The sequence below is a fragment of the Sceloporus occidentalis genome, unplaced genomic scaffold, assembly GCF_023333645.1.
Source record: "Sceloporus occidentalis isolate IW3139 unplaced genomic scaffold, rSceOcc1.0.p SCAF_4, whole genome shotgun sequence".
NCBI lineage: Eukaryota > Metazoa > Chordata > Lepidosauria > Squamata > Phrynosomatidae > Sceloporus > Sceloporus occidentalis.
Genome location: NW_028316984.1, coordinates 85,389,986 through 85,406,222, shown reverse-complemented (window position 1 = coordinate 85,406,222; position 16,237 = coordinate 85,389,986). Strand labels below are relative to the sequence as shown.

Here is a 16,237-nt window from a genome sequence, read left to right as displayed (position 1 = left end):
TCCTGCAGGGAAACCACTATGGACCAGGTCCCTCAACAGAAGCAGATATCAAACACACTCACCCCTAGAGTCTTGGCCTCTGCTTTGAGAAATTGCTCCAGTGACCTCACTTGAGGTGGGTTGCTGGGGGTTCCGAATTCCTGGCCTCCATTTTGTACATACTGTGTTTGGTTAATGGTAGTACCAGAAACCCCTTGGTCGGCTTGATATACATTAGAACCATCTGAGGGAAAGAACATCGCTGGTCTACCATCCATTCTCACAGAATGTCTCCAGTCAATCACTGCTAAATTATCTGCAAACACATCAAAGAAACAAAGAAACAAGTAACACTGTCTCAGATGTAAGTGGATATTACAAATCATGCTCACACAGGCATAGATAAATCATATTGCTGGATTAGTGGTGATGCTACACCATACAACCATAGCATGAGGCTACAACATACAACCAGAAAAAAAAATACATGAAACAAACATCTTCGCTGGATTTGTCATGGCTGTAACTTAATTAGTTATAGTTGTCAGAAACTTAAGAGCTGCACAAGGCAATAGTTCCAGGCATTAGACAATCTGTTTGCTACCTAGTGGGCCCCACAACACAGCCTGACTATTGTAGGATGGCAGCAAATGAAATTTGCATGGACATTTACCACTGGCTATCTCTCCATGCTGCCCAACCTGAGCACCCCTCGAATGCCCTCACACTCAAGGTTCCTTAAAAGGGACCTCCAAAGGAGGAAAGATGGGCATGCAAGCCCAACCTTGCTCTCAAATAGTTGTAGCCCAATGCCCAACCTACCAATCCCCAAAGTTGTGACAGAGTCTGAAAAGTTTACTAAGGAAGAGTAATATTTCCTGAAGCATATACAAAAGTCATATTACCAACATAAACATGCCAGGATCCAAGGGAGTGAGGGTGGGAAGGTGAGATGAGCCACTTCTTTAAAAAACTGCCAGGCAGCTTGGCCCACTCCTGCTTAAATCTCTGCTTGCTGGTCTGCTCTGCACCCAGGGAGAACCTGCCCACCCATCAGCCAGCCACCCAACCAGCTACCAGTTGGGTGGCCACCAAGAGGGCTGGGCCATGACTCCATATTTAATATATGGGCCCTGGGAAAAACATGCAACAGGGGAAGATATCAGCTCCCCAGACCTCCCACCAAAGCCAGAGAAGGCCAGAACCCTTTATTTACCCAAATTGAAACCACAAAAATGAGCTCCCTGGTTTGAAATTACCTTATAAGTAAGCATTCAATATGGTCATTATTCATGAATAATTCCTGTACTGCTCTTTGGACAGTATACAAAGAAAGAATTAGGGAAAGTTGCTAGACTAAGCAGGGAAGATGCAAAAGGATTTGCCTCTTTTTGGTCCTCACCTCCTTCACTCCCTGCCAGTGTTCGTCTTTGTGTTGGGAGAATTATTTTGAGAGATCAATTTTTGTTGTTGTTAAAAGCTCAAGATCAGACATGGCCATTCTGGGGACACAGTGGGAAAGGCATCAAAACTCTTCTTGGCCCTGTCTGTCTTGCTCTGTATCCATTCAAACTTGCATCAGGAGTGCTTGCTACATAAACAGATGGATGAAACTGTCAAATCCATTTGTGCTTATTCTGCTTATTCTCTAATATCAAGCCCATTCTATCCAATTCCTGCATTCTTTTTTTTAAAAAAGAAAAATCGAATGTGTTACTTTTGTCAGTTTCTCCTAACATACAAATACTTACCTGCACTGTTTCTAAAATATGCTTACATGTGGCCATGTTTCTCAATTATAAGTATTTTCTTGTTTTCATTACCTAAATTTCTGATATGTGGCAAAATTTGAAAAGGCCATCCTATAATAGTGTTTTATTTTGTATGTAGTTTAAAACATATGCATTTGCATAAAAACAGGGACCAAATAATTTCTCACCCCTCAGTAACAAGACAAACCATCAGGCATTAGGCAGAGGTTGGACAGAAAATAGTTTCATGAATCATTTCAGGAGGGGTGGGAATGCATTCCAATTCTCCCTTTCTAATCTTCAATTTGTTTCATCAGTATAGTTTGGGATTTTTAGTCCAGACTGAGATTTGTATACATTTTTGTACTCATTCTTACAAATATATAAATTTTTGTACACATTGTTCCCAAATTATACAAATTTGTACATGTGCATTCTGTCTAGGCAATAATGGCCCAAAATACAGGCAAACACATACTGTATACATGTTTCTAATCAAACAGCCTACTGTTCTCAATAGAAAAGTCAGAGAGTCTTCTGATTTGATTTACTGGTTTCCACATGAAACCAGAAAAATCTCAGGATGAAGTTTCTAAATTCAGATGGAAATAAATTGAGGGTTTTATTACACTCAAGAGGATTGTTCACAGGAGTACATCAATGGTAGGGGGATAAAAGGAAAGCATTGCCCCTCCAATAAAGATCCTGCCGCAACAAATGAAAGTTTTCTTCAGTCTCCAAATTTCTAGCATTGCAGAGAGAAGACAGTTAAAATCATTTTACATATAACTCTCATGTTTGGGGTGTTTGCATTCCCTTGGTAACTTTGCCTCCCTTTGGCTTTTTTTTTAAATGACTAAGGTTTATTCTAAATGCCTAATGGGAGTTTTAATTACTGCAATGCTAGGAATTTGGGGAATGAAGGAAAATGCCATTGGGAATAACAGTATTCATATATGGGGAAAAGACACCAACATCATCAGTAGCTATACCACTAGTGCATGGAATCTTGTAGTTTCTTACTTGCAATCCAAGGGACACATTGCTTTCTCCCATTACCTGACATCAACTATATTTTTGCATGTTGATTAAAAACCAAGAATAATTAAAACCAAACTGAGTCAATTCAATGCTCAGTTGAATACATGCATGAATTCAAGTCTCTCCTTTCCATCAAATTCCAAGAAACCTATTATGGTGCTAAACTAATCTCTGAAGACAGTAATGAACCAGGGCCTCAATCCCACTTACAAATAAATCAGTTTGGAATCCAAATCGATGGATCAATTCGACAGTGGAGTGTGGTTCACACTGCATTTGCCCTGATCACATTTTCTTGTTGTAAAATAACCCACTTCTGATTCACATTGATCAATGATTTGATTCCAAGGGGATCCTCTTCAGCAGATGATAATCTGATCATGTCATTTAAAAAATCGATTCCAATCCGCATCCCATTCACACTTGCACTGGATCCATTTATTGCAAAAGATGTAGAAAAAATGGGTGTCAAAAAGAAACATGTTAAATGGATCTACTACATGCCCCCCCTCTCCAAACCGCTTCAGCGATTCGGCTCAAGTCCAAACAAGGGTTATTCAAACCATTTCAAAACAGTTTGCAAACTGGTTTAAAACGTAGTGGGAATGAGGCCCAGATGAGACAAACAAATTGAAGTTTAATCTAGACAAGACAGAGGTCCTCCAAAAGCAGTCAAAATGACTGATCAAGAAATAGAGATTTGGCCTATGTTGGATGGATTTACATTCCCCCTGAAATGTCAGGTTTGAAGTCTGGGTGTACTTCTGGACTCAGCCCTGTGTCTTGACATGGTGTCCAGTTAAGATAATCATCCAATTGCAAAGAATATATTTCACCTTTCTTCAAGTTCTTATATTCTTTTTGGCTTAAAACCTTGTAATCTTGGATTTTGCTAAGCTATCATGCTGTCATAATGAGCTAAAACTAGTAAAAAATCATTGGAGCAAAATACCAATTTACTTAGTCCTTTATTATTTACATTTCTGCCTCACCTTTCTTCTAATGAGCTCAAGGTGTTATGCAGAACTCTTTTAACAACGCCCCCCCCCCCATTGTATTTACTAGTGAGGTGGATCAAATTAAGCAGTGACTAGCTCAAGGACACTCAGTGAGTTTCATGGCTGTATTGAGACAGCTCAAGGGTGTAGCAATGGGAGGGATACAATGAGGGCATTATCCCCCATAAGAATTTTTCCCTCACCAGTGAAACTTTCCTTCAATCTCTTAACTTATAAAACCGAAATCATTTATAACTTCAGATGACAGTTTAGAAATACATTTTAGGCATCCAAAGAAAAGAGGCAGGCAAAGTTACCAAGGAAACTGTAAATATAAGAGTTGTAGGTGTGATCAGTTTTCATTGTCTCACTTTCTGCAATGCTAAAAATTTGGGGCCTGAATTAAAAATTAAAAATTCATTTGGAGAGGCAGAATTTTTATTTTAAGTCTTCATTTTGCCCTCCCTTATAGCTACAGAAACATAAACCTAAATCTCTCACATTACAGTCCAGCTCATCTCATCTCAGTGCACCCAAAGTCACATGACATCACTTCTGGCCATCATTCTGGCTGATTTTCAGCCGTTCTGCTTTCTTTTTTGTAGTGCTTTTCACTTGGGTGTTGGAGGTTTGGAGAACCAAGTCACTGCATTTCTAGGTGGTTTTGGCCACTTTGGGAGCCAAAGAATCAAAGATGACCCCCCCCCCCCTTTAGTCCATCTGCCTTCATCTGGCATCAGAGGGAGAGAAAGACAGCCCCAGCTCCATCAGGCCTAGCCAGAGAAAGAAGAAGAGCCTTCCCTCCAGTTCATCTGCCATGGCCCTGGCCTCAGAGGGAGAGGAGAACTGCTGGATTGGATCCTCTTCCCCACTGCCATTTCCTTCTCTTTCTGTGACATGTATTTTTAGATTGTAAGCCTGAGGGCAGAGAACTGTCTAATTAAATAAAATTTAGTTTTTGGGCCTACATATATCTGCCTTATAGTTTAAGATTGACAGTGGTTCTTCCTTTTTCATTGCAATTTTGTATGGCAGCTAAAATTTAACAGGTGTATGCATATGAACATATATGTTCATATGCATACACCTCAGTGAATATTTACTTCAAATTTTAGTAAAATCTAAACCAGTCTTTTATTTGTAGAACTCAGTTTTAGTGATGCAGTGTGTTTCGACAGATGTGTTTTTGAAACAAAAAGTGTTTTGTAAAGCAGAGAAGGAAATTCTTTGAAATTCTATTCTTATGAGTATTTATTTTCCTTTTCTTTTGATCTTGCACTTCACTGGGAATTCAAAGGTTTGGATAACTTTTTGAAGTTCTCCTGATTTTATAAAATAGTATAGTTATCCCTCCACATTTGTGCAGTAAGCATTCACAGATTTGATTATACATTTATTCCTATATTTGTAACCACCTCCATTGCTGTGGAGGTGATGAAAAAATATGATTGAAAAAACAGGTACTCTCTAGGCATTTCTAAGTCCTCCAGTGCTGGAAGCTGACCATGGAATCATGTTGGAGGACCTAGAAAGGCCAAGAGATGGGGGTGGGGAGTAGTAGGCTTATTTTCGGTTTTCCCATTTTTACAGAGATCTTGCAGCCCTAACCCTCACAAAAGTTGAGTGACAACTATATTTGTAGGAACTTTTATTATTTTTAGAAATGAGGTATGGGTGAAAGTGGTACAGGTATTTAGACTGCTAACTTCAAAAGTGCCTTAACCCACCGGAACTGTTCTTGAATAAATTAGAAACTAATGAAGAAAGCAAGAAATAGTCTTGCAAATGACTTGATTATAGAGAAGCATGTATGCTGAAATTCTGCTTTAAATAACTTTAGTTAAAAGTAAATTTAATTACAAGGCATCATTTTGTTAACAAATTTAATTTATAACTTTTACTTGGTTTTACTTGGTTCCTATCAGTGTCTGCTCTGAATGCTGATGTCTTTGACCCAAAGTGCATGGGATTTGCAAATGGTTTAAAAACTCCCAGAGTATAAGAGCTGCCAAATTACAGGCAGATAAACATTTAGGCTGCCGATTTTAAAAATAATTTGTGGGGTAGAGTTGTAAGCTTCCCATTGCTTCCAGAAAGACCAGCTACCTGTCTCCTTCTCCTCAATTTTCATCCAATCTGCATTAACCTTTCCAGTGCTCTCCTATCTTCCCATGGCACCAGAGCTGCCAAATTTCAATCAGATTACCCAAAAGATCCCCATTTTGGAAACCATTTCAAAATGTTCTCAGACACATATGAAACACAAGTAAAATGTTCATAGACACAAATAGTTCACATAATGTCTGTCTAATCTAAACTATACTCTTTAATATCAAATCTCCTCTTTATAGAGCATCTGTTTATCCCGCAGTGAGCAAAAGGTCTCCTGTTCATGTTTAGAAAAGCTCTGCTATTCCTTCAGAACTGAATCCTGGGTCAGATTAAACAATGTTCCCAAATCAGATTATTCCCCCCAGAAGGACTTACCTTACACTCTTAGATATGCTTGTTCTCAGATTCCCAATCTATCTGTCATCTCACCAGGAAGTAATGGATGTGAGAACTATCCTGCAGAGGTGTTACCATCAGATTTGACTCTTCCCCTCCCAATATGTATCTAGCTCCAACTATCTCATCAACAGCTCATTATCCTATAACACTCCGTATTTCGTCGTCTTCAAGTAAAATTTGTATGAGACTAGAGAAACCTCCAGTTTAACCTTCATGTATGGAAATTCTCTAATTTTCACAGACCCTCCTATGCCAACTTCCTCATTTCCTTTGAGAATCAAGAAGTCTTCTCTGTGAAGTAAGCAGGTGAAGAGAATACCTGGAAGGCGAATACCCCCAAAGTCAGTGTGTTGGAGCCAAACTATTTTTAAAAATCCTTATTTGGGGCTTCAGATATTATAAGCATAGAGGAGAGATGGAAATGAGACCTGTTGGCCAACCACCAGTGCTGAGCTAATGTGGAAAATGTGAAAAAGAAAAAGAAGTATCCTAGCCATATTCAGCCACATATGGTTGGACAACACTCCTTTCTTAGTCCAAGGGAAAGGACCCACTACAGCCCCAAAATATCCTGATTCCATTAAGCTAGATCCAGATTTAGACATAAATCCATTTAAATAAACCCAACTTATGTCAGACTTGCCCCATTGATTTAAATGGGACTAAAATATGACAATCTTATCCTGACTCCAATCAATGGCATCTCTGTAGTTGGTGTCACCCAGTGCAAGGGGACAGCAGGAATGGACTGCCCCACTGCCTTCCCTCCTGATGTCTTATTCGACTGCCCCCCAGCCAGTTGTCTGGCCACCAGCCGGCAAGATTACTGCTTGGGGGACAGTGCTGTGGTTTCTGGATGGCTGTCCAGGGTCCAGCATGGCTGCCTGGGGGAGCAGCGTGCCAAACCCCAAAAACACTATTCTCAGAGCAGCACCCGCTGCTTGGGGATGGTGCTGTGGCATCCAGCTGTTTAGGGTCTGGCATGGCAAACGAGAAGGGGGTGCAACACCCTTTCTTGCTCACCTAGCAGCTGCATGATCCCCATTGGATGTACACCCTCTAGGGCTGTTACCCAGTATGGTTCACACTATCCACACCTTAATGATGCCAGTGACTCCAGTGTACTGCTCTGAATAGATCAGGGTATTTCTGATCCAAACATTTGTCAAGAATATCAGAAGATCCACTGCCAGATCTGTAAAGTAGCTGGTATATCTACCTTCAAGTCGCCTGTCAACCTATGGTGACTCCAAGGTTTTTGTAGGTTAGATATACTCAGAGGTGGTTTTGCTAGTTCCCTCGTCTGAAATACAGCCTACAGCATCTGGCATTCATTAGCAGTCTCCCATTGAAGTACTAATCATGGCTAACTCTTTTTAAGTTCTAAGATCAGACAGGATCTGATGTCTTTAGGGTATTTAGGCACTGCAACAGCAGAAAAATTAGCCTAGATGACCCTAAGGTATCAGTATGAGACATATGCATCCCATGTCATCAATCATGTAGTGGATACAGGGCTCACTGGGTTGAAAATCCAGGACTTTTTACATTATTATAATTATCAGGGAATACAGCAGTATCTGCCAGATCCCTGGCATTCCCCTCAAAGTTTAGCTGCAATCCCCAAAATAGCTGGAAGACATGAGGCATTTCTAAGAGGGTGCAGCCCACACCAGGTAATACCTTGTAAGTGAAGTGCACAACTGCTCCCAAACATCCAAGAAGTGAAGTGAGGTGTAGCTCAGTGGGCAGGAAAGGAAATGTACACTCCCGCACAGTGAGCAAGTGTCTCCTTTCTCCATCCACTGAACTGCACCATACTCTGTCCCAGCAGTTCTCAACCTGTGAGTCGCAACCCCTTTGTGGGTTGAATGACCATTTCACAGGGGTCGCCTTAGACCATCAGAAAACACATATTTACTATGGTCTTAGGAATCAAGATGAAAATAATTTTATGGTTGGGGGTCACCACAACATGAGGAACTGTATTAAAGGGTCGTGGCATTAGGAAGGTTGGGAACCACTGCTCTACCCCTTTGAACAGGCTCATTGGCTGGATAAAGGTCCTCTAGGCTTGGACCTTGGCGACAGCAGCAGTGGCACCTTTGCTGGCTCCTGAGTTCTTTTGATGATGTAGTTGCTCTGCTGACCTGTGTATATGCCACCCCTTCTGAGCAGTCTCAGTGGATGCTGGAGAAAAGGGATAGATGGACACATGCATGGGCCCACACTCACTCACCAGTGAGCAAGCAAGTGTCCCTTTTCTCTGGGGACACTTGAGCCCGGTTGAAAGGCTGGCCTTCTCATATACAGGCTAGTGGATGAACCATGCCACGAGGCGAGCTCAGGAGCTGGTGAAGGACTAGAGAGAGGATAGGGGGCCCAAAGAGCAACCACCCACCAATCTCTGGTCATGAGATCTGCTCATTGGTCATGGATTAGAGCCATTGGTATTTCATTCATTGGTTTCCCTCCTGAATGAAAAGACATAGGTCAGAGACAGGGCAGCTACAGGAGAAAGGTGATGTTGTGAGATTAGTGCCGCAGATACCACTTCCTTCCATCCCATGGGAATCACGGCTAAAAAGCCATGTGTGGTAAAGCCATGAATGAAATCTTCATCTTCATATATTACAGAATATAATGGTTGAGGGTGAGCAACATGGAAAGTCTCATCTCTTCATGCTTTGAATGCTTATGGGCTTCCTGGAAGCACATGGTACATCACTGTAGGAAATGTACATGAACCTTTGGTCTGATCCAGTGAGGTGTGGTACAAGCTATATAAATATTTGTGTTTTCACACATTATGGGTCCAACATAAGCAGGTATGAATCCTTTCTAGTTTAATTATCTACTGGCTCCCACACCTAGGTATACATGATAATTCACTTCAGCCACCAAAGTTATGAGGGAAGCAGTGCTGAAGTAGCTGACAATAAAAATAATTTTTTAAAAAAACATTTCTTCCATGTGGCTTTCATGTGTTAAGTATCAACATCCATGCATATGTGCTAACACAGATAAAATCAGGAGTGAGCAGCTCTAGCCTGTCCCAATCTGGTTGACAGTAGGCTCCCATCAGATCTAAATAGCATAGCCAATGGTATGGGATTAGGATAAGTGAAATCCAACAAGATCTGGGTTAGATCCTTGATTCTTCACCCCTCACCTTTTGCTAGTATTCAAGAGTTTGAAAGTTTTTACATACCTAAATTTATAAATAATACTTTGTTTTTAGGTGCTTACATTCAAGTCTATCTTGAATGTCTAATTAACAATTTGTAAGCCGCTCTGATAGCCTTTTGGCTGCAGAGTGGGGTAATAATAATAATAATAATAATAATAATAATAATCCTAAAGTGATCCTTTCACAGGGTTTTCTTGACAAGTTTTGTTCAGAGGGGGTTTGTGTCTGACTTTCTCTGAGGCTGAGAAAGTGTGATTTGTCCAGTGTGTTTCCATTGCTGGTGGAGTTTTGTACCCTAATCTCCTAGCGTTCTAATCCAACACTCAAACCATTACACCAGGAAGCAGTCAATTGCAATCTGTTCCTTGGGGACTTTCCCCTGATAAAATATATTATGATTGTAGTTTAGTAAGGGAGGATTTTACACCTTTTGTGGGGTAACTCTAACTTTTTATCATTATGGGAGTATTGTTTAATTAAATGGCAGAGAAGGAATATCACATTGTTAAAGTGCTGTTTCATTATGTGCCTTGTGCTCAGTGGTGTGTGTAGAGGAGATAATGAGGTGGACAGGAGGAAAGTATGTTTAGTAAAACAAACCAGTGGCTTGTAGGATTCAGATGCATATGTGTGCCAGATTTTGTAGTTATTAAAATTTACTGTTTGAAACATGGGTAGGTAAAGATTACTTTTTCAAATTATATGTTTTGTGGGTTCTTTCTTTAATTATTCAGTGTGATGTAGTGGTTTGCGTGTTGGACTATGACTCTGTACTAAGAATTCTGTATGGTGTGGTATACACCACACAATGGAGAGATGACACCACAAGTTACCATACTGGCTGGCACCAACCTTAGTGAAGCCACTGCTGGAAAGGACATGAATTTTCCCAGAAATGACATATTGTTAGGAGCTATTCCAGTTGCAATCCAAGTATTTGCGGGGGGGGGGGGGGGGGCTTTAGAAAAGACCTGTTCATGGTAGAGATTAAAAGTGCTAAAAATTACTTTAGATCCATACAGCCACCTGCACTTTGGGAGTTCCTGGGCAGAATAGCTATAGACTATTCTTGGTGAGAGTCTCCACTTCAAATTTTTCCACATGTTGTTACACCCCCTACTTCTAAACTACTCACTTTAAGCTGCAGTGTATGTCAGCTATATTTAAAGATTTTCATATCATAAAGGAAGTCTGCATTTTGATTGTGGATCAGATGATGGGCAATCTACTCAGAATGGTTTCTGCCAAACTGGCCCATGAGTCCTATAGAGATATCCCCACTTGATCAACCATTTTTTTTTCTGATAAAAAAGTGTAGGGGTTTCTTTTTCTTTTTTAAAAAAATCCCACTGATATAATGGCTTAGATAATATGTACTGATCCAGGAAGCACCTGGATCAAAGCAGATTCACTTATTCACAGACTTAGATAAGACATGTGTTATTCTCTAACCCACAGCCTTCTCTTCAACCACAAGATGATACAGGCCTATTTCAATGGTCTGTTAGGATAAATATGGGGGGTACTGAATATGAGGTGACCTAAAGTACTGCATAAATGATTAGTAATGAAAGAGTCAGATGGGAAAAGGAGTCCATCCAGCTGTTGGACAGTAACTCTCAGCAGCACTACTGCCACATAGACAATGGTGAGGAATTACTAAGACACAGCCAGACATGCCTCCAATTTTGTCTGCTCACCATGTAGCATGGAATGGCTGTTCAGGATGGCTTCAGGGGCTTTGCAGTACCTCAGTAGAGGGTATGTAACTCAATGTAGCATAGATCTCTGTGTGAAAATTTACATTAACATGAGGGAATGTTGGATTACAGGCCTTGTTTGTATGCCTTCAAGTGACCTGTCAACTTGTGGTGACCCTATGCATTTCCTCTGATCTTGTCTGTTTGCTGTAAATCAAGGAATGACCATGCAGGGTGTCTTCAGGGATTTTCAGTAAGATGCAGTAAGGGAATATGGCTCAGCATACTGTAGGACTGCATACAGATATTTACAATATGCTGAGGGGATCTTGGATAGCAGGATTTGTGTATTTTTAAGGAGGGGGAGGAGCCTGGTGGCAGCGGGCTCTTTAAAACGCCGGCTTGCCGGCCTCCCCTCCAGGAGCATCGCCCTGCCCAGCACCACCGGGCTAACTGCGGCCAGGAGGACATTTGCCACCTGCCAGCACCACTGGGCTCGTCAGGAGGACCCTCGCTGCCTGCCCAGCACCACCGGGCCTTTTCCAGCGGCTTGGAGGACTCTGGCCGCTTGAAAGCGGCGCTTTTAAGGAGGGGGAGGAGCCTGGTGGCAGCGGGCTCTTTAAAATGCCGGCTTGCCGGCCTCCCCTCCAGGAGCGTCACCCTGCCCAGCACCACCGGGCTAACTGCGGCCAGGAGTTTGTTTGTTTTTTAAAAAATCTTTGGCGGAGGAGGGAGTTTTTGAGGAAGGGTGGAAGCCAGCTTGTCAGGAGTTTGTAGACATGGTCTGTTGTTGGCTTGGGGAGGGTTCGAGAGGTGCGGCTGTGTTAAGCGGAGCTCCTATAGATGTAGTGTGGGGCAGGGGGAGATATAGCGGTAGGAGGGTGGAGACATATTGCAAGCAAAGGCGGGATCGATGCGTAATATCTATCCCACCTTCCATCCACTCTCCTAACCAAAGAGGTCTGAGGGTCAGTCCAACTGTACCACAATCCTTGTCTCTGCTCCTATGCAATGCCAGGTCGGTTAGAAATAAGACCCACATTATGTATGATCTCTTGGAAGATAAGAACTACGACCTGGCTTGCATTACTGAGACCTGGCTTGGGCCTGAGAGTGAAGCGGTGTGGGCACAGGCCCTCCCTGCTGGGTACTCAGTTAAGGACCAGATCAGGGTGAGTGGGCGGGGGGGGGGGAGTTGCCTTGATCCATAAGAACACGCTTTCCCTCACCAAGAACCATGTGCGCCAGATTGACTCCATCGATTGTATGTACTTGACCCTGAAGGCCAAGGACAAGTTAGGGATTCTGTTGGTCTACAGGCCACCCCGTGCGCTAACAGATTCCCTGGCCGAGCTGACACAGCTGGTCTCGGAGCTGGTGCTGGAGTCCCCCAGGCTTCTTGTCCTGGGGGACCTCAACATCCCCTTCGATGCCAGCTATGTTCCAACCGGTGCGGCTCGGGATTTCATGGCTACCATGACTGCCATGGGCTTGTCCCAATTGGTGACAGGGCCTACGCATTCTGCCGGTAATACACTCGATGTTGTCTTCTGTACGGACATGGAGTCTCCGTGGGCAGAGGTAACGAATACCTCTGCCCTGTCATGGACGGATCATTTCTTGGTTGAGGTGAGTATCAAGGCTGCTACCCAGATCCCCCCCCCCGGGGGTGGCGGACCTATTCGAATGGTCCACCCTCAAAGGTTGATGGAACCCAAAAGGTTCCAGGAAGCCTTAGAGGGCTATTTGGTTGGAACTGACGGCGATTCTGTTGACGCCCTGTCTAACACCTGGGATATTGATCTCTCCAGGGCTATACACAGTATCGCTCCCAAGCGTCCTTTCCGGCCTGCTTCCAATAAAAAGCCCTGGTATACGGAAGATCTCAGGGCAAGGAAGCGGGCTGCGCAATGACTAGAGCGTAAATGGCGGACACATCGGGACTTAGCCGACAAGACACTCCTAGAGTCTCATTTGAAGGCCTACGGAGTGGCAATAGGTGCAGCTAAGAATTCTTTCTATGCTGCACGTATTGCGTCCGCGGAGTCGTGTCCAGCAGAGCTGTTCAGGGTTGTGAGAGAGCTCACTCAATTGGCTCCCCCCCTGAACCCACTATTGGAGTCATCTAAAACCTGCTGTGACGAATTTAATAACTTCTTCGCGGATAAAATCTCTCGGCTAAGGGCAGATCTCGACGCTGTTATTGGATCGGAATCAAGAGTAGAGGTGTCCAGTGCTTCCGTGAACTCAGTTATACTGGATCAGTTTGAGTCTGTTAGTACCGAGGATGTGGACAGGATCCTCAGCAGCGTTAGGAAGACGACCTGCTCTCTCGATCCCTGTCCTTCATGGCTGGCAGTTCAAGGGGGAATGGCGACAACAGAAATGCTGTGTCGCATCATCAATACATCATTCAGGGAGGGCCTTTTTCCATCGAATTTAAAAACGGCCATTGTCAAACCTTTGTTAAAAAAGCCCTCCCTAGACCCCCTAATTCGGAACAATTATTGGCCTGTGTCACTGCTGCCATTTCTAGGGAAGGTGATCGAGAGGGTGGTTGCCTTCCAGCTTCAGAGGGTCTTGGAGGATACGGATTATCTAGACCCATTTCAAACCGGCTTCCGGGAGGGCTATGGGGTTGAGACTGCCATGGTCGCCTTAGTTGATGATCTCCGTCAGGGCATGGACAGGGGTAGCGTGTCCCTGTTAGTGCTCTTGGACATCTCAGCGGCCTTTGATACCATCGACCACTGTATCCTTCTGGAGCGCCTGGGGGAGTTGGGTATCGGGGGCACTGCTTTGCAGTGGTTCCGTTCCTACCTCTAGGGTCGATTCCAGATGGTGGAGCTGGGGGACTGTCGCTCTGATAAGAGGGCCCTTACATCTGGGGTCCCTCAGGGAGCGATCTTGTCCCCTATGCTATTTAACATTTACATGAAGCCGCTGGGAGAGATCATCCGGAGACACGGGGCGCGGTGTTATCAGTACGCTGATGACACCCAAATAGTTTTCTCTGTGTCTCCGACTGTTGCAGTGGCTAGGGATGGCATCTCTCCGCTCAGTGCCTGTCTGGAGTCGGTAATGGGCTGGATGAGGGAAAACAGACTCAGCCTGAATCCAGAGAAAACGGAAGTACTAGTGATAGGTTCCCCTGGTCCTGGGAAGGAGGTTTGTCCACCTGTCCTGAACGGGGTCACGCTCCCCGTGAAGGACACAGTTCGCAGCTTGGGGGTGCTTCTTGACTCGTCGCTTCACCTGACTTCTCAGGTGGATGCGACAGTTAAGGGCACCTGCTACCAGCTTCGGCTGATACGCCAGCTGCGACCCTACCTGGACCGGGGGAGCCTTGAAACAGTGGTACACGCACTGGTAAACTCTCGACTTGATTTCTGTAATGCGCTCTACATGGGGCAACCCTTGTACCAAACCCGGAAGCTTCAGTTGGTTCAGAATATGGCAGCCAGGCTGATCACTGGTTCTTCCAGGGTCAGCCACATAACACCTATCTTGAAAGATCTGCATTGGCTGCCTATTCGCTTCCGGGCGCAATACAAGGTGTTGGTCGCGACCTATAAAGCCCTAAATGGCTTGGGCCCAGAGTACTTGGAGGACCGCCTCTCCCCATATAATCCGCCCCGCACTCTCAGGTCAGGAGGGAGACAACTTCTGAGAGTTCCTGTGACGAGATTTGTAATAACTGCGCAGAGGGCTTTTTCGGTCGCTGCCCCGCAGTCCTGGAACTCTCTCCCTTTTGAGCTCCGCTCAGCCCTCTCCCTTGAGTCCTTTAAGAAGAATTTGAAGACCCATTTGTTTCGGCAAGCTTTCCCTACCATGTCTTGAATTGTTATCTGCTCCTGTTATGCTGTTTGATCGTGTTTTAGCTAGTGGGTTTTACGGATGTTTTTATTGGTTTTAAGCTAGGAATGAATGATGGCTTTTATGATGTTGTATGGTGTTATCTTGGGGGATTCCTATGTTATATAATGTATTGTTATTGCTTTTGTTATTATTGTTAACCGCCGTGATCATTGGAACGGCGGTATATAAATAAACCTTCATTCATTCATTCATTCATATTTGTATGCCTTCAAGTCACCTGTCAATTTGTGAGACTCCATGAATTTCCTGGGGCCGTCTTGGTAAACCTGTGGCATGCGTGCCCTCTCTGGCATGTGAAGCCATCCCTGAGGGAATGTGGCAGCCATAGCAAGTAGGGGCACATGCACTTGGCCTGGCTCCTTGCTGCGACCCAGTTCTTCTGCAGAAAACCAAGCCGCAACAAGGAGGGGCCATATGCAGTTCTTCTGGGTGGAAGGCCCACCCAAAGTTCTACAGTCTTTCCTTATCCTCCTCCTGCAACTCCACCAAGCTCAATGGGATGTTGTTTTTAGCCTTCAGCAATTGGGTACCTCTGTGGCATCTTAGTTCACTCTGAAAAGGAAAAGTGCTTGGAAATTGCCCCTTTTTCAGGCGTGGAGAGGAGGACACAGGCTGGGATGGTTTCCAAGCTCCAGAAAGTCATCTTTATGGACTTTTTTGTGGGGACAGTAACTCCCAGAATCCCCAAGCCAGTGGGTGGGGGATTCTGGGAATGCAGGGGTACGTGGAAAGGGGAGGAAGCAGGCCAAGGAGTAAGGGAGGAAGGGTTCAGAACTCCAGAAAGTTACTTTGTGTAGACTTTTTTGTGTGGGGACTGCAACTCCCAGTATCCCCATGCCGTGGGGTGAACCTATTCTGGGCTTTTCTTGGTAACATTTCTCCAGAGGAGGTTTGCCCTTGCCTTCCTCTGAGGCTGAGAGAGTGCGACTTGCCCAAGCTCTCCCAGTGGGTTCCGTGGTTGAGCTGGGATTCGAGCCCTGTGGCATGCCCGAGTCGCATGCTGGCTCTCTTTATGCTTGTTATTGTGCTGTGCCTTCTGAGCTTTATTATGCTGGTTGCTGTTGTTGTGTGCTTCCAAGTTGTGCCCAGAGCACACTCCCTCCCTTCTGAGAGCTGGTTTCTGGTGGCCCAAAAGTGAAACCATCATGAGGCAAGCTTCGTCAGAGGAGGATTTCCATTGCCATCCTC

At 44.2% G+C, this 16,237-nt stretch overlaps 1 protein-coding gene across 1 annotated transcript in view; it reads right to left on the bottom strand.

Annotated features, from left to right (window-relative positions):
- Nucleotides 1–270: 270 nt before the first annotated feature.
- Nucleotides 271–16,237, bottom strand: part of LOC149314228 (membrane-spanning 4-domains subfamily A member 15-like) — a 38,550-nt gene continuing 22,583 nt past the window's right edge. Inside the window, exon 6 of the mRNA XM_089523081.1 lies at nucleotides 271–295. Coding sequence (XP_089379207.1) covers nucleotides 287–295 — 9 coding nt within the window. The 3' untranslated portion in view covers nucleotides 271–286. The remainder of the gene's footprint in view (nucleotides 296–16,237) is intronic.